General features: G+C 45.6%; 2 protein-coding genes across 2 annotated transcripts; one reads left to right on the top strand and one right to left on the bottom strand.

The window, feature by feature from the left end:
* Positions 1-206: 206 nt before the first annotated feature.
* Positions 207-6,019, top strand: LOC123407729 (alpha-mannosidase 2). Its single transcript, XM_045100928.1, has 4 exons — positions 207-906; positions 1,000-1,149; positions 2,012-2,044; positions 2,676-6,019. Exons 1-4 carry the CDS (start codon positions 316-318, stop codon positions 5,427-5,429), a joined length of 3,528 nt encoding a protein of 1,175 aa, XP_044956863.1. The 5' UTR covers positions 207-315; the 3' UTR covers positions 5,430-6,019.
* An 858-nt stretch (positions 6,020-6,877) lies between these two features.
* On the bottom strand, positions 6,878-10,825 carry LOC123407730 (TORTIFOLIA1-like protein 5). The gene is made up of 5 exons (XM_045100929.1): positions 9,871-10,825; positions 9,657-9,780; positions 8,862-9,385; positions 7,555-7,943; positions 6,878-7,213 (listed from the first exon to the last, which is right to left on the bottom strand). The coding sequence occupies exons 1-5, from the start codon at positions 10,663-10,665 to the stop codon at positions 7,204-7,206; spliced, it is 1,842 nt and encodes a 613-aa protein (XP_044956864.1). The 5' UTR covers positions 10,666-10,825; the 3' UTR covers positions 6,878-7,203.
* Between the last annotated feature and the right edge of the window lie 11,135 nt (positions 10,826-21,960).

The raw sequence follows: 21,960 nt of genomic DNA, 5'->3' as shown, positions 1-21,960 counted from the left end.
AATGAAGTCAATAAAGACAGAACGACTCCGCAACACATTTCCTTCCATCGCCTTTCCTCGCGTGACTTGCAAAATCCGCCACCAAACACCCGAGCCAACAAACCCGAAGACGGAGAGCCCACCTGTCAGTGACCGATACTCCACGAGGGGGGCCCACCGCCCTTATGCGCACTAACGGAGCACCCAGCCAGAAATATCACCGGGCCGGAGGAAACCAATCGAAACGACGACCCCCGCCGCGACCCTGGGCGCGAGGTCACTTCACTCGCCATTTCCTCCCGTCGCCGCACCACCAGCACCTTCCCGCCGGCGGCGATGCACCTCTTCTCCGGCGGCGGCGGCCGCACCGGCGCGCTCCTCCCGACCACATCCAAGCCGAAGGCGCACCACCACCGCGCCAAGGTCCCCCCCGCCTCCACCCGCCGCCGCGGCCCCCACCCCGCCGCGGCCTCCTCCTCCCGCCGCGTCCTCCAGCTCTCCGCCGCCTTCTTCTTCTTCCTCTTCCTCTTCGCCTTCCTCCGCCTAGGCTTCCCCTCCTCCCGGTCCGCCGCGCCGTCCCCCGCCCGCCCCCGCGCGCGCCTCACCCGCAGGCCGGCCTTCCGCCGCGACTCCGTGGCGGCGGAGGCCGCCGCGGCCGCGGTCGCCGCCAGGGCCGGCCGCGAGGCGCCCGTCGACATCACCACCAAGGACCTCTACGACCGGATCCAGTTCGACGACGTGGACGGCGGCGCGTGGAAGCAGGGGTGGGAGGTCACCTACAAGGGCGACGAGTGGGACGCCGAGAAGCTCAAGGTCTTCGTCGCGCCCCACTCCCACAACGACCCCGGCTGGATCCACACCGTCGAGGAGTACTACGACCGCCAGTCGCGCCACATCCTCGACACCATCATCGAATCCCTCTCCAAGGTTCGTCCAGATCTCCGCGCCCATGCCCGATGCCGTGTCAGGGCCTTGGGCTTGATTTCTGACGGCGAATTTTGCTTTTGTCCCGTCGTGCAGGATCCCCGCAGGAAATTCATATGGGAGGAGATGTCGTACCTGGAGAGGTGGTGGCGTGACGCCCCGCGGAAGAAGCAGGAGGAGTTTGCCAAGCTCGTGCACGACGGACAGCTCGAGATTGTCAGTGGCGGCTGGGTCATGAACGATGAGGTGACATGAGCAAATTCTTGTGGTTTATACAGGGTTTTACGAGTATATCACATAAGTTTCTGTTTCCTTGTATTGTTTATTTCTGTCATGGATGTTGCTATTTGCGGCTAGGCTATGTATGGAATGTATTTTTATTCATTTCACTGAACTTGCTCGTTTGATGCTTACCAATCATTTTGGGCATATTATGTTTGATCGCTGTTGTCTATACTCGAATGCTTGCATCTACATGATGTATCCATGTCATATACTGGTCGGTCTAAGAGTACATGTTCTTGGTGCACATGGAGAGGAGATTCATCATTTAACACCATGGCTAAAGGATCACAAACAGCATTCCCATCGCATGTTTCATATGTTTGCCTTCAATATTTTAGTTCTGCTATGAGTTTTTTTTTTGTGTCAGCCAGTCATTGTTTAATAACACAAGACTTCTGAGGGCACATGGAGAGGAGATTCAACATTTAACACCATAGCTAAAGGATCACAAACAGCATTCACATATGTTTGCCTTCAATACTTTTCGTCTTGCCGCGAGCTCTTTTGTGTCAGTTGGTCATTGTTTAATAAGATAAAACTTCTAAGTAGAGCATGGTGAACTATGTCTGTTTGTTATCCCTTGAGAACAATAATCTAAATGGACAGATTTAGTACTATATAAGTGGAGCATTTGATGAATAATCTGTTACTGGTATTTTGTAGACCCGTTACTTATTGTATCTTGAAGTTGTTGAATTCTGTATGTTGGTTTAATCCTGTCTTCAGACATGACAAGTTTACTCATCAGAGCTTTGATTTTGCCACATAATCTATTTCTTTCTAAATATAAGGTACTTATAATCCTGTCATTTCTTAAATGCAGGCAAACTCCCACTATTTTGCCATCATAGAGCAGGCAAGTATACTTAAATCATGTTTATATATTTTGCATTATGTTTCAGATTTTCCTAATGCTAAATATACCGTGTTATGACCTTCAATTGTACCGCATGCATGAATTAAGCGTGTGTTTTCGACTTGTGTATCTCGCTGCACAGAAAATATAGGAAAGCATGGACTGTACATATTGGGAAAACACCTCAGTAGGGATAGTCTTTTATCGATGCATTCTCATGCTATTTATAACCATGCTGTTTTTGCTCATGCGAAAAGATGGTACTCAGATCTTGCTTACTGCTATACACCGCGACAAAAAGATATTAAAAATACATTCATTAGTTTGGAATTAGACAATGAATCTTCTTCTGTTCCCTATTTACATTTGCATTAAGCTATGATAGTTTTTGTTATACCACATTGTTTCTTTGAACTTTCAAGTCAATCAGCCATTTCTAGTCCGAGTCAAACCACATGTTATTTGCACTCAAACCTGATGTTCAAAACTTATGAGAGTTGATCTAATCTTTCACCAACCTGCGATGTAGACTAAATAGCTAGTGCTGGTTATTAGTTATTACTATAATATGGGTTGGAACAATTATCTATTGCAATCTAATATTATGATCTTCCTAATTTTTTCACCTCAGATGATGGAGGGGAACATGTGGCTCAATGATACCATTGGAGTTATTCCTAAGAATTCTTGGTCCATTGACCCATTTGGCTATTCATCTACCATGGCTTATCTACTGAGGAGAATGGGTTTCCATAACATGTTGATCCAGCGAACACACTATGAGCTGAAAAAGGAGCTTGCGAGCAAACAGAATCTTGAATATTTGTGGAGGCAGAACTGGGATATCGAAGAAACGACTGACATATTTGTTCATATGATGCCCTTCTATTCTTATGACATACCACACACCTGTGGACCAGAACCAGCTATCTGCTGTCAGTTTGACTTTGCTCGAATGCGTGGTTTCAGCTATGAGTCTTGCCCATGGAGATATGATCCAGTTGAAACAGATTCGAACAATGTGCAAGAGAGAGCAACGAAACTTCTGGATCAATACAGGAAAAAGTCAACCCTGTACAGAACAAATACACTTCTCATTCCTTTAGGGGATGACTTCCGGTATGTTAATACCGAGGAAGCAGAAGCACAATTCCGCAATTATGAAAAGCTTTTTGATTACATCAATTCTAATCCCCATCTAAATGCTGAAGTCAAATTTGGAACCCTGGAGGATTACTTCTCTACACTGAGAGATGAAGCTGAAAAGATAAACTATTCACGCCCTGGTGAAGTTGGTTCTGTCGAGCTGCAAGGTTTTCCAACACTTTCAGGGGATTTCTTTACATATGCTGATAGAAATCAGGATTACTGGAGTGGTTACTATGTATCAAGGCCATTCTTCAAAGCAGTTGATCGCGTTCTAGAGCAAACACTCCGTGCCTCAGAGATTCTGAGTTCATTTGTTCTTGGATACTGTCAGAAATTTCAGTGTGCAAAACTTCCCATCAGTTTCTCTCACAAACTAACAGCAGCAAGAAGGAATTTGGCACTTTTTCAGCATCATGATGGGGTAACTGGCACAGCTAAGGATCATGTCGTAGTGGATTATGGGACTCGAATGCACACTTCTTTGCAAGACTTGCAGCTATTTATGTCAAGGGCAGTCGAAGTGCTTTTGGGAGACGTCCATGATAGATCTGATCCTACAATTTTATCACATTTTGAGCCGGTGCAGGAACGAGCGAAGTATGATGTTCAACCTGTGCATAGGGTTCTCAAGCCTCATGAAGGGAAGACACATTCTGTTGTCTTTTTTAACCCATTAGAGCAAACAAGGGATGAGATTGTTATGATTGTTGTAAGCAATCCTGATGTATCTGTTCTCAATTCAACTGGGTCCTGTTTGAAATGTCAAATTTCCCCTGAGTGGCAGTATGTCAGTGGCGAAAAGATATCTACTGGCCGGCACCGTCTTTATTGGAGAGCTTCTGTTCCTGCACTGGGTTTGGAGACTTATTATGTGGCTGTGGGCCAGGATTGTGAAAAGGCTACTCCTGCTGTGGTAAAAACATTCACAGCTTCCCAAGAATTTTCTTGCCCTGAACCATATCATTGTTCAAATCTTGAAGGTAAAACTGTGGAGATGAAGAATTCTTATCATACTCTTTCTTTTGATGTAAGTCAAGGCCTCCTCCAGACAGTCACTCGTCACAAACATGGGGAAAAGACTGAGATAGGCGAAGAAATTGCCATGTACAGCAGTCGTGGAAGTGGGGCATACCTGTTCAAACCTATTGGGGAAGCACGACCAATTGTTAAGGAAGGAGGATATTTCATTCTAACTGAAGGGCCCTTGGTTCAAGAAGCCCATTCCCTTCCAAAGACGGAGTGGGATAAGTCGCCTCTCTCACATAGCACACGCATTTATAGTTGCGGGGACTCTATACAGGATATGCTGGTTGAGAAGGAATACCATGTTGAACTTGTCGGTCGTGTATTTGATGACAGGGAGCTAATTGTCAGATACAAGACAGATATTGACAACCAGAGAGTGTTCTATTCTGATCTGAATGGATTTCAGATGAGTAGGAGGCAGACATATGATAAGATCCCCTTGCAGGGCAATTATTACCCAATGCCATCACTTGGCTTCTTACAGGATTCACTTGGCAACCGATTTTCAGTACACTCCAAGCAATCACTGGGAGCAGCAAGCTTGAAAAAAGGATGGATGGAGATTATGTTGGATCGTAGGCTGGTTCGGGACGATGGACGTGGTTTGGGGCAGGGGGTAATGGACAACCGGCCCATGAATGTAATCTTCCATCTCCTCATGGAGTCTAATGTGTCTGTTTTGCCTAAATCTCACAGTTCGATTACTCTTCAACCATCACTCCTTTCCCACCGTGTGGGGGCACACCTGAACTACCCAATGCATGCTTTTATGAGCAAAAAACTTCATGAAAAATCCTTTAAGCTTCCTCAACAGACATTTGCTCCATTGGCCACCTCTTTGCCCTGTGATATACACGTTGTCAACTTGAAGGTCCCTCAGCCTCTAAGATTTGCTCATACGGACGCAGTTGAGCCAAGATTTGCCATTCTGCTGCAGAGAAGGGGCTGGGATGCATCATACTGCAAAAGGGGTGGGTTACAGTGTACAAGTATAGGCGAAGAGACTGTCAATCTGTTTGACATGTTCAAAGATCTGTCGGTTTTAAATGTGAAGGCAACCTCTCTGAACCTCTTGAATGATGACCCTGAAATGCTAGGGTATCTCGAGCAAATTGGTGATGTAGCTCAGGAGGGTAATGTTCTCATCTCACCAATGGAAATTCAGGCATACAAGTTAGACCTACAGCCACCATCATCACCAGAAGAATAGTATGTCGAAACAGTATGTTTATGCTGGTCTGCCACTAACTGGAGAAGGATCTACATGGAGTAGTTGGTAGCTGCATCTGGACTCTGCTGGAACACCTGCTCTTCAGTATGCATATGTGTTACATCTGGTTGACATACATCGTTGAAACTTTCCTCTGGAGAGTACCCTGAGAATTGCGGTTCAGTTCTTTTAACCTGCGAGGGTGCAGATACCATTTTCTCTTTGGTGATCATTGCTTAACAATTGGAAGTTTGAGGCAAGTCGGAGGGAGTTATTGGAGTAACTTCGATGCCTACGTGCGGTCACCTGCACTTTTCTTCCAGCTTTTTTGCGCTCACCGCCGTGGCATGTTATTTCGGCTAATGCTATCATGATAGGAACATATGTGAACACAAGTTTTTGTATATATCTTTTCTTGCATCCGAGTTTTGTAGCGACATCACAGAACCTTGTGGACAAGATCTGAGACAGTTTAGGAACATGATTCTTGTTATACCACCGCTTTCGCATATGCAAATTCTGTCTGTATACATTTTCTGAAGATCGCTGAAAGAAAGGCACGCCCAGTTCCTGTCTGGGGGCTTTTTGAATTTCGCGTTTGGAACTGACGTGAGGGGTTGTGTTTTAGGATTTGTAGACCTGTTTCTTCCCTAGCGTTTCTGTATGCTGGAAGACAATATTAGGGCCTCCAACTTCCAGGGTTTCTTTTTGAATTTAGCTTCCAGGATTTTTATTGCAATGCAGGGCTGTTTACTCATGACTCGTTCGATAATCAGCCGGCTACTTAAAATTTAAGAATCTATAGAACACCTGTGCAACCGCTCCAAGAATTTTAACTACAGCTTGGTCAGCTCCGGGAGCAGAGCCGCGGAGTGGAGGGACTGAGTTACGTCCATTAATTCAATCAAATCTTATCAATATCTGAAGTTAGACTATAACTTAATTTATCTTCCTCTGTTCATACCAAAATCATATTAAATCTAACAAACCTTCATCAAATCAAAACTTTCCTGGTGTAAAATTGATATCAGACACGATTGATGTTGAACTATTAGAATGTGTATGCCCTGTTGCAACGTCTTAGCTAGTTTCAATAATATTACTGTTGTAATCTAAAAAAACATGATTTAGCCTGATTGTTACTGTACATCCAAAATTACAAGTGAGAGAGCGCTATGCAAAATGGAGGATCGGTTCGTCCCGCAACAAGATGTAATACAGTTTCTTGCATTTTTTTGCCACTCACGTAGTGGCCACACTCAAACAAGCGGAGCCAAGAGACAGAAGCCTATAACAGATAAAGAAAAAAAGACAGAAGCACATCACTGTTGGATCTTTTGCTTTCATGATCTCAGCGAGAGCACGCTCAAGAACATCTGTTCAAATGCATCTCACCGGAGATAGGAACTGCTGTATCCAAACTATGTACAAGGAGTGCAAGTGCAAGATACATGCATACACCAGGACCTTAATTTTCGCATGCTAAAGCAAGAACTGCAGTCAGGGCCGGAGGTATGTTACAAACAGCGCCCACCACGCAGTGAGGGTCCTTCTTGCTTTAGAGTCTCACAGGCTCCGTTCCACAGAAATCTGAATCGTCGAACCAACTCGCAAAAGAAAACTCCATAAATTCATTTACAAACTCAGCTTCGAATTCTGGAGAAAAGAAGAAAAAGGCCTCCTAGAATGCGGTGAAGTGACATGTTTCAGATGCTCCCTCCCGCCTCAGTAGATGCAGGTGGTTCAGGATTCAGATGGAGCATCCTTGTCGCCCCTAACGCGTCCTGGATACAATGGACAGGATGGAAATACATCAATTGCCAGGTGGCTGGATAAGAAATGGTAGCGTTATAACAGGAAATTCGATAATAAATGTAGGGCCGGCTCGAAATGATAAGGAGGCGGCATCGGGAAACTCTGTGAAGATGCATCGCATGATGTCGGAGTGGCACCATAAACTTGACTACTCTGATATATGCAAAGAAAACAGCTACTTCTACGTTGCCATGTTGTAGTCAGGTTACAAAAGGAGTCATCGGCACATCTGGTTGGCCTACCAACCTTATCTAATCATGTAGACTTCTTACAAAGAGTGAGGTGAATTCGTATCGATCGACTTACCTACCTCGACTTGTATTGGGCTGAATTCTGCCTCCTGCCTTCCTGAGCAACCAACGTGCTCCTTACGTATGAAGTGTTCGGAGACTCTGCTAATGGGTTGGTGACGAACCCACCCTGAACTCCAAACTTCTGCCTCTCCCACTTATGAGAAGCTCTGACCTCCTCAGAGTGGTTTGCTAGGTCGGACACGGGGTACCTTGAAATGTATCTACCACCATCATTTTTTCTCCAGAATTTTGGGCTCGGGATGCAGCAGTTCATGTCAGGTTCGCTGCTCGGCATCCGTCCTGAGGAGGCGGCCAGATCACGCGAGATCTCGTCCAGTGCCATTTCCAGACCGTTCACCCTTGTCTCCAACGAACGTATCCCATTCTGGGAGCTCCCCATAAATTTCTGATGAACAAATACAATGAAAGTGTCAGATGTGTTCTCAGTCTCTGATGATCAACAAGAGACAAATGAATGCTGGACAAGTTTTCAACAAGCAGGGAGCGATGGAAGTATTTCAGAACACATTGCTGAGTTATTTCTTAGATGTACCATTATTGGCAGCAAAAGATGTAATACCTGAAAGCATGCTACCTCTATACTATGTGAACTGTGACTATAATATTGGTTAGAGACTGCAAATGCAGGAACATGGTAAAACTTTGGTGGGTTATATGGGAAATAACATAAGACCATAAGCTTCAAGAGCTTTGCTGATTAAGACATTGTCATATAGCAACTAAATGACATGTACCTGTCTGTCCAGGTTGTCCCCATACCATTCCACTGCTCATTTTTGATGTATCATTGGGTTAGTGCCATCAAGACACATTGAATGGACGTATGGCTCGTACCAGTAATCATTGGTCAATGCTACGCACTGAGACCATATGTTGGAAACCGGGGAATGCATGAGCTCACCCAAGTGTTTATTCTGTTCAGAAGTATACAATCAACTCTTCTTTTTTTACTACTATAATGATTTTCTCATTTGCACATGTACAGTTACCATCAAATGTGTCTTGAGTTTGATGTGAACTTCAAAATTCAAACCCCCGTCCCATCCTCCATTAACTGTGTTGCCCTTGCACAACTACCAAAGAAATTTGGTGGGCTAGGATAGTACATGTAACTACATTTGCATTTATTTATTTTCATTTTCTTTATTAAGTTATTTTAAGCCTGATTCTCGAGTTTAAATGGATGTATGTCAGACACTGGAGATGTATCCGCCTAGCCCAGTAGTGAAGCACTTGCACAAACCCAAATAATTAAGAGTCTCATCAGGTTCTAAAGAGATGGCATAGAACAAGATAAATTTACCTGGAGAAGGTCGAGCAGGTTTGTCTGCTGATTCTCTATCTGAACTAGCTGCATCCTGATCTTGGACAGGTCTTCATCTTTGTGAACTAACTGAAGCTCATCAGAGTTGTCTGACTGAAACTCCTCAGGCCCATCATCCTCAACCTCGGTGCTCTCTTCCGAGTCACCGTCCCCGTTGTATGGAACAACTCTAGACCCTGACTTGCGCCCGGCCACCTTATTGTACCCTTTCTCACCACTCTTCTGGAACAGCATCTTCCGCGCTTCAAGCCTTGCTCTAACATTGCCCTCTTTCAGAAGCTTCTCCCCGGTCACCGTTTTGGTCGGGGTGGCGTCTGCCGCGACGGTAACATCGCCGCCGCGTGAAGGCGGCGAACTCTTCTTGCTTCTGATGGAAGGGCTGGTCCTTCGGTTACTGACTGACGGCGGTGACCTGCTTGCCGGCAGCATGTTCCTCTTCGTAACTGACTGGACGGAATTGGAGCCAAGGGAATCAGCCGGGTATCGACCATCGCTTGCACTATCTGTTTGATTACAAAACAAAAACAGTGTCAGAACTCAGAGCTCATATCATATGCCAGGAATTCCTATATATATATTTAAATGGAACATTTTTGAATTTCCGTTTGTCATATAGTACCAGGAAAGAACAGTTCTGCTGCCTAGTGTCTCACGAGAACCCACTCCACTTGTGCCTTTTATTACCAGACAAGTTCATGTTTATATACTAGTCCAAAGTCCAAACAATAGAGAACAATTTACTCGAAATTTCCAAAAGAAGACTGGTGACATCACCTGTGAGAGAGGAAGATCTGGTCTGGGCCGGCGAGGCGCCGGAGGAGCACACGTCCTCCTCCAAGTCCGGGATCTCCCTCCACGCCTCGATCATCCGGTTCATGGACTCCCGCACAATCTTCACCTGCATTGCCAAGGAAAGCCTAGAAATGTCAGCGAGGAAGCAGTAGATCCACGAGGATGCCGTAGCAGAAGATCTGAACGAGGGACGGACCTTATCGAATCTCTTGGCCTCGAAGACGGCAATGCAGGAGGGTTTGTGGGCGGAGAGGTCGTCGCCGTGCTCCAGGGCGAGCAGCGCGAGCGCCTCGGCGGCGGCCTTCCTGGCGGCCCAGTCGTCCCCGGCGAGCGCGTCGCGGAGGCAGGGCACCGCGGTGGCGGCGCCCTCGCCGTCGGTGGCCGCCGAGGCGGCGCCGATGAGGGAGATGAGCGCAGGCTTGGCCTTGAAGGCGGCGCTGCGGAGTAGCTTGAGGAGGCGCGGGAGGAGCGCGAGGAGGTAGTCGGCGAGGTCGGAGGTCGGGGCGGAGGCCTCGACGGCGGCCGCCGCCGCGAGCGCGGCGGCGAGCTGCGCGCACTGGTCCTGCTCGTGGAGCACGGCGTCGGCGAGCGGGCCGAGGGCCGCGGGGGCTGAGGGGGGCGCGGCGGCCCCGGCGATGGCGCGCGCGGCGTCGACGAGCGCGGCGCGCACGGAGGAGTCCGGGTCGCGCACCCGGCGCAGCGCGGCGGCGACGAGCCTGGGCACGAGCGGCGCCACGGCGTCGCGCGGGTGGGCGGCGACGAGCAGCGCGAGCAGGCGCAGTGAGTGGCGCCGCAGCGGCGCCTTGTCCGTGGCCCGCGTGTCGGAGACGGCGGCGAGGAAGAGTGGGAGCTCGTCGGCGTCGAGGCCGCGGGCGATCGCGTCCAGCTCGTTGGCGGCCATGGCCTCCGTGTCCCGGTCGGAGAGGCGGTGCAGGCAGCGGTTCACCCGCTGCTTCATTGGCTCGCCCCCGGCCCTCGGCGCTGGCCCCATGGCGCTCGGCCTCGCCTACCTAATCAATGTAGCCGAGCTTCCGTCCGCGCCTCGCAGGGAGGAGGGAGGAGGGGCGCCGGCGGGTGGGAGGGAGCCGAGCCGGCGGCGACTCGGCGGAGACGGGGGACGGAGGGTGGTGGCGGCTCGGGGTTGGGTTGGGAGGGGAGGGATGGCGTCGCGGGTACTAAATAGGTGGGAGGTGGCGGGTGAGAAAAAGAAAAAAGGGAGAGGGTGGAGAGATCTTGGTGTGGACTGCGCATTCATTCATGTCCTCTTTTCGTGCCTTTTTTTCTGACTTATTTTCTTTTCGATTTGAAAAAATGGTGACGGTTTTTTGTATCTTTGTACTACGTCTTGGGGTGCTTGGTGGTGTTTTCTCGGCTCTAGATGGATTTGGGGTTTGGTGTGGTGTTGCTCAGCGTGGGTTACAAATTGCTGTTCTTAAAAAAAACTCAGGTATAAATAAAGCCAACAATGGTTAGCCTTCAAGTTGATCTCATTATTGTTTTTAAAAAACTCACGTATAGCGAAAGCCTTGGTTTGATAGGGTCGAAGGATACCGACGACGATGCTTTTTGAAGGCGTCATCGAAGAGTCCTCGCATTTCTTCAGGTTGTCGATACATTGACGGTAGAGTTCGAGTTGTTGACGTCGGCAAGAGTTGGGTTGTTGCACGGTTGTCCTCTGTTCAATCGTGTGTTGTAAGGTTTTTCGGTCTAATTTTCTTTATAAATTAGGTAACATTTTTTTAATTTTTTTCTCTTAGTGCAAACCGGCAGTGCTTTGCCTTGCACTAAAAAAACACTCACGTATACTCTTTTCGTAAAGAAATATTAAAATGTCTATATCACTTAAAGTACTTTTGCTATCTCAAACGATTAATTATAGAGTATATCGCCTCTGTTGTAGAGTACTTTAAGGACATATCCCCACTCTCCCCTGTGAAAAAAAAGTCTTCCAATCGTTCTACCTTTGAGTTGTTGTTTTTCATATCATTCTGTATGTGCGTAAATGCTCCATCATCTCCCTTGAGTGAGCTAGACTATGTGGTTTTATTGTGAAACACTTGTGTTTGAAAGAAATATGTTTGAACTATTATATTTTGGTCTATTTCCTTAGAAGTATTGTTTGACTCATTTGCTTCCCTCTATCTTGCTAACCCCATCACCTCCCTTCAGCGAGTTAGACTGTGGTCATTTATTGTTGTTGCAAAGACATACTCCCTCCGTTCCTAAATATAAGTCTTTTAAGCGATTTCACTAAGGGTCTACATACGGAACAAAACGATTGAATCTATACTCTAAAGTATGTCTATATACATCCGTATGTAGTCCACTAGTGAAATCTCTACAAAGACTTATATTTAGGAACGGAGGGAGTAATGCTTTTATATACAGTTTAGATTGCGTATCAATTTATTGTTGTTGCTACGGCATGAAGCTCGTCGCCGATGTCGTCCAATGCCCCAGAGGAAGGTAGGATATATACTGGGATGCAAAGGTGGCTTGCAACAATGTTGTATCCTTTTCTTTCTACCATTTAAGCTTCTTTTTTATCGCCTTCTTTTCCCTTAAATCTTTGGGTTTTTGCTTCTTGGTGACATAATTTAAAGAATCCAACCGTCCAATAACAAATGGAAAAAATTGAAGCACTATAAATTCGAAGGAACGGCCTGTGTTCTTTACAGCACCCAACCTAAGTAGAGAAAGTTGCACGTCATGTATTGGATATTCCTGATATATATACCAGCCTGATGGCCTGTACTATTACGGGCAAGCAACTACTCCAAGGGAGTGCTACCGATAGTTTACGTGCACTTGCACTACAACAATGCTACACATAAATAAATTTACATAGATTTTACAAAGAGATGGATTTTGATTGAAGATTAAGGGAAATGAGGGCCTCACCCCTCTTAAAAATCAGGGGAAAGCGGTTAGTTAGAAAGAAAGAATCCTAATCAGCGTGTAATCTTATGTAACTCTTTGTATGTTTAGCATTTTTGCTTGCATTATCAGCCAGCCAATGCATTTTCTTTAACACAAATACACATATAAGTGTGTATGTAAACGCGAATACACTATTTTTTATAAATGTATACATGCACATCTTATTTATGTGAATATCTTTTAAAAACTGAGTCAGCATATTATATTAAGACTTACGATGTCATTATAAACATCTCATCATTGACAAAAACGTTTCCTCCCAATAAATACGTATTGTTAGAAATCTTAAAGTAAATTTAAAAATAATGCCTGCATTATGATTTAATCTTGATGAACGAGGATACGATTGTTCCTCTAAGTTTGGTTCGGCAGCCGATGCAGTTTGCAGAGTGGTACCGATACCGGTGCGTGAAAACTTTCCTGGTATGTAAGAAATTAAGTACCGTTTAAGAAAAAAATGACCTTGCTAGTACGGCTGTGTCGTCGCTGATCGCGATTCCTCGGCAGTGCAGTCGGCACCCTGATATTCATTCACCCGACCACCTGTCAAACAGTCTGTTACTAGCATTAGCTAATCTGTTAACAGCTTGGGAACGGCGGCAGAAGATTACTTACACTAGTGCAGCTAGTAAAATATTTCACCGCCCATGGCGCGGTAATCCTCTATATAATCTAGACCCCCATCTGCATGACGCGGCTGACGTCGCCACGGGCGCATCGAGATCCAGGAGCATGTGACGATCAATTCCAACCTTTATCCACAAACCACGGCATAGTACGAGCAGAGTAGTAAACCAATCTTGTCCATGAGCCGCTGCCACCTTCTGATCGGCCCAATCTGTGATCTGTCAACCGGCGGTATAAACTTATCTTCACACCAGAACAAATGGAAAACGCGCGCATCGGCCAATGGGAGAGCGGCAGCTCCTCTAAACCTCACAGTCCCCTAGTGTCAATTCATCAGGCAGACAGACAGTGAGGTGAACCCCGTGCATGGCGATGGCGGCATGTGTGCTGGGCAGATGCGCACATGAACCGCCATGTGACCGCCGCTTGGGCCGATCGGTAATCTGTGATCTGTCTGTTTTGTTTATTAAGTCATTTCAAATGTATCGGTGATAAGATGAGGTGTTAAGCACATTAAATAATTTAACAAATAAAGTCTGTAATCTATAGTTGCTTAGCTTATTATAGTTAAGCCTTTTTTATTTAATGCTTTTACAACTAAAGTTATATTACATGTATTGATGTACTTTTTTTTTATTTAATTGTTTTACCTAGGTTCATGTGCTTAGCATTGTTTTTTCTATAGTCATCACACTCATCTCTTCTATTAATTATCTTGTCAATCAGATTATTTGTCTATGTTAGAGCCTTAGCACGTGTACAAGGTGGAGCATTCAGAGTAGCCTTAGAGCATCTCTAGCAGATGCTGCATTTTCTGAAATTGCATACGCAATTTGCAGTCCAGTGTAAACTGGGTTACAGTTTCAGAAAAGTGTTGCGCAGAACAGACACGCAAACAGAACTGTAAATTTAAACATTCAAACTATGCGGGAGATTAGTTCATCCAATACATTTGCAGATTTGCGAAAAACATTTGCGGACCGGGCTGCAGATACGGAGTCTGCTCTGCGCAGTAAACTAGGTTCAATCCATAAATTCATCGGAACTTTACAGTTTTTGTGTTTTTTTGTATGAGCTAGAAATGCTCTTACTCTTGTCCGGTGACGGGGCTGCTCTGGCTGGTGGATTTTTGTTGCTTCCACCGGGAAAAACGAGCTACCGCTGCGGAGCCCGGGGAAAAAACTGCGTGGGTGACATGTCGGTCTGCAATCTGCATCGCCATCGCTCATCGGTCGCCGATGGATCCTCTCTCGGTTCTGCACAAACGGGTTTTAAATTGGGGTTCTGCACGGAGAAGATTTGTTTACTTGGAAATGTTTTTGGTATGGTGTGCTGTCATGTCAGCGCCCGGGCACAGTGCAACACCAGCTTCAACGATTCTCTTTCGTTCCCAGCTGTGTGTCATGTCGACGTACGCCCCGGAGAGCTTCCAAGGCACGGGCACTACGCGGGTTGTGACGCGGTAATTTTACAGGGACCGAGTAGTAGGCCACATGACTGATATACTATTACAAAACCCATATTGCTAACAGTCTGCCGTACAGAGCAGGCGGGAGATTAGACTAGTGGTTTGGAGGGACGCGTGTGTTGCTTAAACTAATGAAACAATCATCAGAAATCGAGCCGGCGACTTCATGATGCCTACTTTGCACTAGCTAGACCAGAGAAAGAGAGAGAGAAGCAGCATCGTCGAAAAACCCCGTGGGCCTGGCGGGAAACAAAAATATGGGAATGATACCGGGGAAATGACAACTACTCCTACTTTGTAGCTACAGCATCCCTACCAGATGATGATTGATCTAGACATCGCAACACGCACGAGAATAATGGTAGGAGTTGTTCTTTCAACACATTTGTCATGCTACTACTCCCACCATTTCTAAATACTTCATTCATTTTTAAATATAAAAAAATTCATTATAGTTTACATACGAAGCAAAATAAATAAATCTGTATTCTAAAAATATCTATAGCCGGACATAACAAATATGAACCCCTAAGAGCAACTCTAGCAGACCCCGCATCCGGCCGGCCCGCAAAACGCGTTTGCAGTTCGCGCAAAACCGCTTTTGCGGGCCGGCGTGGGCTGTCACAGATGCAGGCCTCGCATAATGAATTCGTAAAAAAACATATTCGCGGAATATACTTTTTATACGGGTCGGCTTCTGCGGGTTCTGATCTGGCGCAGCTCCTCCCGGCCCGTAAAACTCAGATTTGCAACTTAAATTGATCTAGCACAATGCTTTTCTTTGTTTTTGCAACAACATTAGATACAAAAGATGTCACCAAATCTTGGCTAGAATAGCAGAATCAAATAAAACAAGAACCACAAGTATGCATTTCAGAAGATTTCCAACTTCCATAACTGCTCCCACTAGTTGAAGCAATATCTTCTCCATGCACTCATTGTTGATCTGCGGATTCTTGATCTTGCTTTCTTCGTTCTTCATCTTTTGTTCCAAAGAAGTAGACGTTGCTTCCCCTCTAGTTGCACATGCAGCCGCATCATTGCCTTCGATTGTACTAAGGAGTGCACTAACATCTATTAAGTTTTTTCTATCAACAAATCAATGTATTGGCCTTCGCAAAACCAAAATGAGCATCCATCGTCCTACACAAAAGAATGAGCAAGCTCGAAGTGAGCTACCGCAATTGAATTAAAGAATGAGCTATGGAACGAGCTACCGCAAGTGCACGTACCCCGTCGTTTTCGCATTTGTAGAACACCCATCCGGGGTGCTTCGGCGTGCCCGAAGTGAGCCGCGACACTTGGCGCGTGCAGTCATCGCACTCTATGAGCGGCATCGGCAGGCCACAAAGACGCTGCGCGAGCGCCGAGCCCGGTGGAAAGTCCATGCGTGCAAACCTTCGGCGGCGACGGGCGGGCGAACCCGTGCCTGCATGCGGCGATGCGCCCTTGCCTGGGCTGCAGGAGAGGCTCCCCGATCACTCCATCGCCTGGGGCAGCAACCGGTGGCCGGAAAAAGCCAAATCCGACGGCCCGCGATGAAGTGCCGCAGATCTGCAAATCCGGGGAAAGGAGGGGAGGCCTCGTGCGCGTGGCGGCCTTCCGACGTGCTCCTGCCGGCTGTTGTCACCGGAATCTTGGGCGGCGGCACGAGGGGGGAGAGGAGAGGTGGTTGGTGGGAGAAAGCGCGAGATGAAATGTTCCCCCACCAACCGCTTCCGCTTATATGCAGGGCACCGCAGCCGCGAGGGGGAAACTCGCGTTTTCTCGGGTTGGGGTCGGGAGTTTGCCGCGCCCCCCTAAATTTTTTTGCGGGTCGGGGTGGGATGCGGGGTCTGATCGGGCTGGTTTTTCCGCCCCGACCCTTATTTTGGCGGTTATTTTACGGGTCGGGACGGGATGCGGGGTCTGCTAAAGTTGCTCTAAACGTTTGTGGACGCATCCGGTCAGTGATCGAGCATGTCCCCTATTTATTCATCCGCATAGCCACACTTCTTATTTTTCTTTCTCGTATGTCCGTTCATTTGCACGTGATTGATGAAGAGAAAGAGAGTTAAAAGAAAATAATAAATAAAGAAAAAAAGAAAGGTGGTCCGGGATGGGATAGCGTCCTATGTGATGGACTGAGCGACCGCGCCCGGACGCCTCCGCGAGCCCCGAGATCGTCCGTATATTTAAGATGGATATGAGGGTTCGCATACAACCCGGCCTTATAAGGATGATATGAGGGGTCCGGTTGGATCGTTTTTTTCTTTTGTCCCCTGTCTGGTCACTAACAGGACGAGTTAGCGGGCGTATGAGGGGTCGTTTGAGGCGTCCGGTTATAGATGCTTTAAAATATGTCTATATACATCGATATGTAGTTCGTAGTGAAATATATAAAAAAAACTTATATTTAAGAATGGAGAGAGTATAAGTTTTTTTAAAGATTTCACTATAAACTACGTACGGATGTCTAGCAGATTTACTTATTTTACTTCGTATGTAGTCTATAATATTCATATTTAAAAACGAAGGGTGTAATACCTAATATTCCTTTTGTCAAAAAGTAATTATTTTAAATTTATACTAGCTTTAATTCAAAATTATATTAAACATAAAATATTTATTTTGAGATGAAGGAAATAGCATTTTCGAGGAATCATGTTTGGTGGCTAGCGGTAGGGTTAATTAGAGATGGCACTTTGCAAGTGTTGGATACGCCATCCTACACAATGCACGGCACGGCGTCGAACTCACTGTGGTTCTGGTGGGTGCTACAAGAATGATCGCCATAGGCTCGGAACATCGTACTCCCTCTGTTTCTATACATAATACTTTTAAATATTTTTAATGAACTATATACATACATATATAGAGATATATTAGAAACTATAAATTCATTCATGCTGTTATGTATGTGGTTTACGTAGGTATTTTTTAAAAAATCATATATTTAAGAACGGAGTGAATAGTTTTTAGAACCCTCACTACTCGTGGATGCCCCGTCTAGGTTTATTGGCCCTCATTATAATGCGGATCAAATTATCGCATATGCTATAAAAAAAAGGTATATGGTTGGATTTGTATCTGAACAGGCCGGGTTTCTCACTGTATAGTTTTTGTGGTGTATAGTTAACATTTTATTAGTTAAATTTATTGATAAACGCCTTAAATAAGAGGATCCTAATAAACTTGGACGAAGGGAATATATAACTAATGTCTATATATGGTTGCTCATGTCTCGTGTTTTTTGTCTTGACACGGTTCTATAGATGTGTTGCTCACCTTCAATTACCGTATTTAAAAAAAATTCTAATCATTTTTTGTGGTTAACATTCATTTTCAAAGGCCAATTTTTTTATGTAACCCCTGACCTCTGCTTTAATTCGGTGGTGGAGCTACAACCCAACTAGGTTCAACGTTGGTCAAGCCTTTTATGGACATTTCACTCGTCGATGCCGTAATGGTCAAGACTTGCTAGGCTCTTATGGCTTCATCGCCTACTTTTATGCGCACCTCATTCGTAATGACCACACCATGCCAAGCTCCGATGGCTTCATCATCATTATATGGGCATTTCACTCGTCGATGACGTTCACGCCTTGCTAGGTTCCGATGGCTCCATCAACATTTGATGGGCATTTGACTCATCGAGACCCTGACTGTCACACCTTGCTAGGCTTCAATGGCCTCATCGTTAGTTTTATGGGCATCTCACTTGTTGATGTTGTGACTATCATACCTTGCTAGGCTTTCCAATGGCTAAAACGTCAATTTTTATGGGCAATTCACTCGTCGAGGTCGTGACGTTCACGCCTTGCTAGGTCGATGGCTCCATCACCATTTGATGGGCATTTGACTCATCGAGACCCTGACTGTCACACCTTGCTAGGCTTCAATGGTTCCATCGTTAGTTTTATGGGCATTTCACTTGTTGATGTTGTGACTATCATACCTTGCTAGGCTTTCCAGTGGCTAAAACGTCAATTTTTATGGGCATTTCACTCGTCGAGGTCTAATTGTTATACCTTGCTAGGCTTCAATGGCTCCATCGTTAGTTTTCATGGCATTTCACTTACCGAGGTCGTGAGTGTCACACCTTGCCAGGCTTCAATGGCTCCATCGTCAGTTTTTATGGGCATTTCACTCGTTGATGCCGTGAGTGACATACCTTGCTAGGCTTCACAATGGCTACATCGTCAATTTTTGTGGGCATTTCACTCGCCGAGGCCATAACTGTTATACCTTGCTAGGCTTCCATGACTCCATCCTCAGTTTTCATGGGCATTTCACTCACCGAGGTCGTGAGTGTCACATCTTCCTAGGCTCCAATGGCTCCATCGTCAGTTTTTATTTGCATTTCACTCGTTGATGCCGTGACTGTCATACCTTGCTAGGCTTCATAATGGCTACATCGTCAATTTTTATGGGCATTTCACCTGTCGAGGCCGTGACTGTTATACCTTGCTAGGCATCAGTGGCTCCATCATCGTTTTCATGGACCTTTCACTCACTGAGGCCGTGTATGTCACACCTTGCTAGGCTATGATGGCTTCATTGTTAGTTTTTATGAGCATTTCACTCGTTGAGGCCTGAGGCCGTAATTATAACACCTTGTCATGGAGAATGAGCCGGACGCTAGAGCTATACATCAATTGACGCACACAACCAAGACGAAGGTTGTTCAGGAAAGAGTATTTTCATTCAGTTCATTTGCTAGGTACTATATTCAGACTTTGGGGTTGGTCTTTTTGTGTTATTCTTGAGATATGATATGAGCATTGGCTTTTTTTAGGAGACATCTGAAATAGTTCAAGTTAGAAAAAAAAGGTGGGTGCTTAAATATCAAAACCGCACCGGAGACTTGACGGTGTCATTTTGGTAGTTTCACCTATGTTTACCTTGGACGTTGTCACATCATTGAATTAAGTCGGGGCAAACCAAACAGATCTTTTGGTACATCTTCTTTAATAATGGAAGAGCTGGGTTGGAAAGGTGCCAAATATCCACACAAAAAACATTCTTATTTCAGCTTATTGAGAATAGACAGGAAATGAAATAGGTGGGGTGTGGTCTTATCAGATAATGAATTAGGGAAGATGGGCAATGTTGACCAGAAAATAGGTGCAAAATACGTGGGCGAGAACGATTTGGCACCTCAACACCTGCTACGTGAAGCTACGATCCAATTCCAACGCAGTCCGAATCACGCTCCTTTCCAATTTCAATAACGCAATGCTGTCTCAAATCAAATTAATTAGCCCAGCTGTTCTTTTGCCGACTGTTTAGCTAGCACCTATGTGGACACCTAAATGGAACTATATGCAGTGCATCGAAGATGAAGAACGGGCGTCGGCAATCATTTTTGTATAGGTTTAGAAAACTGTTCTAGTTAAAAATATGTTTAAATGTAATGAATTTGCTTCGGTCTAGAAGAAAAGCTTCTTATTTTATGTAAAAGTCATAAAAATATGAATGAATATTGTCTGATTTGTTTAAGTTTGCACCAAATTTCTTTATTTTTATTAAAATTCATTTAAAGTACAAACGGACATATGTGGCTAGCTTTGGATGACTAGCTTCCGCATCCGTGTCCGGAGACTAGCCCATCCTACCCACGGACGGACGCGGTTGCAAATTTGGGGGTTAGCGTTGAGAATACTCTTCAGTAGTTTTTCTTGTTTTGTTCTAGAAAGACACACAACTACTGTAAAAATTCAATAGAAGTAACAAACATCCTAAAATGTAATAAAAATTATATCAAGACCTCTAGACGAGCAGATGATTAATGTTTTCGCCAAACTTATTAGTGATATCTAATTTTTTTTTCGTGTACAAGCCCCTAGGTACCAGCATCATGTAGCCATAGTCATTACCACTGAACCTTAAATCTATTTGAAATGTTTAGCACCAAATTTCGTCATCGCGCACATACGGAAAAGAGACCTAATCCCAATGAGATATGAACCTATACCAGAGCTCCGCCAACTATGTCCCGATTAAGAAATTCAAGAAGGATCAAAGCCAAGAAGGCCAACATGAAGTTGAAGTGTCGTGATTCATGGAGACGCCGCCTTTGTGACATGAACTAGAAAAACTAAAACTACTAGCGGATGCCATGACATCAAGATTCCCTTACCGACCACAAACCGTGGAAACATGAGGCGGGGGGCCAAAGGGTGAATCCATGGTGTGAAAACTTGGGAGGAAGAGCACTTTACCTAGCCGCCTACGAGTGGGTGGAAGGAAAAGATAAACTTCCCTTAGCTTAGGTACTTCCTCCTTTTCTTTTTCACTTCGTCTATAAGAGCAACTTCGATGCGTCGATCCATTTTGTTTGCGCGCGTTTATTTGGGTTGTGGCAAACAGAAAAGTCGCCTTAACGCGTCGATCCAAACGGACGCACGTCCGTTTTTCGTCCGTCTACCGACCCATTTTCGGTCTATTTTTTAGCCTAATTTGTGTAGACGCGGACATGTGATGGACGCGCGCGTTGCGCGCAAATTACTCCCCCTGGCCCGCGAGTCGGTGGCAAAGCCTCCACTATTCCCCTCCACTTTCCCAAAACCCTCCCGCCCCACGCGTGCTCCCCGACCGCTCGGCATGGACCACGACCTTTATGGCACCGCCGGCCTTGCCTTCCTCGCCTCGTCTGGCATCACGGCCGCCCCTCCCGCAAAGGCAAGCCTCGCGCCCCCCAAAGACCGCCACCACGCCCAAGAAGAAGACGAAGCTGACGCCCGAGGATGTTGGAAATATGCCCTAGATGCAATAATAAATTAGTTATTATTATATTTCTTTGTTCATGATAATCCTTTATTATCCATGCTATAATTGTATTGATTGGAAACACAAATACATGTATGGGTACATAGACAAAACACTGTCCCTAGTAAGCCTCTAGTTGACTAGCTCGTTGATCAAAGATGGTTAAGGTTTTCTAACCATAGACAAGTGTTGTCACTTGATAACGGGATCACATCATTAGGAGAATGATGTGATGGACAAGACCCAAACTATAAAAGTAGCGTATGATCGTATCAGTTTATTGCTACTGTTTTCTGCATGTCAATGTATCTGTTCCTATGACCATGAGATCATGCAACTCCCGGACACCGGAGGAATACCTTGTGGGTTATCAAACGTCGGAACGTAACTGGGTGACTATAAAGGTGCTCTACAGGTATCTCCAAAGGTGTCTGTTAGGTTGGCATGGATCAAGACTGGGATTTGTCACTCCATGTAAGGGAGAGGTATCTCGGGGCCCAC

The sequence above is a fragment of the Hordeum vulgare genome, chromosome 7H (assembly GCF_904849725.1).
Source record: "Hordeum vulgare subsp. vulgare chromosome 7H, MorexV3_pseudomolecules_assembly, whole genome shotgun sequence".
NCBI lineage: Eukaryota > Viridiplantae > Streptophyta > Magnoliopsida > Poales > Poaceae > Hordeum > Hordeum vulgare.
This window is presented reverse-complemented; position numbering and strand designations above follow the sequence as displayed.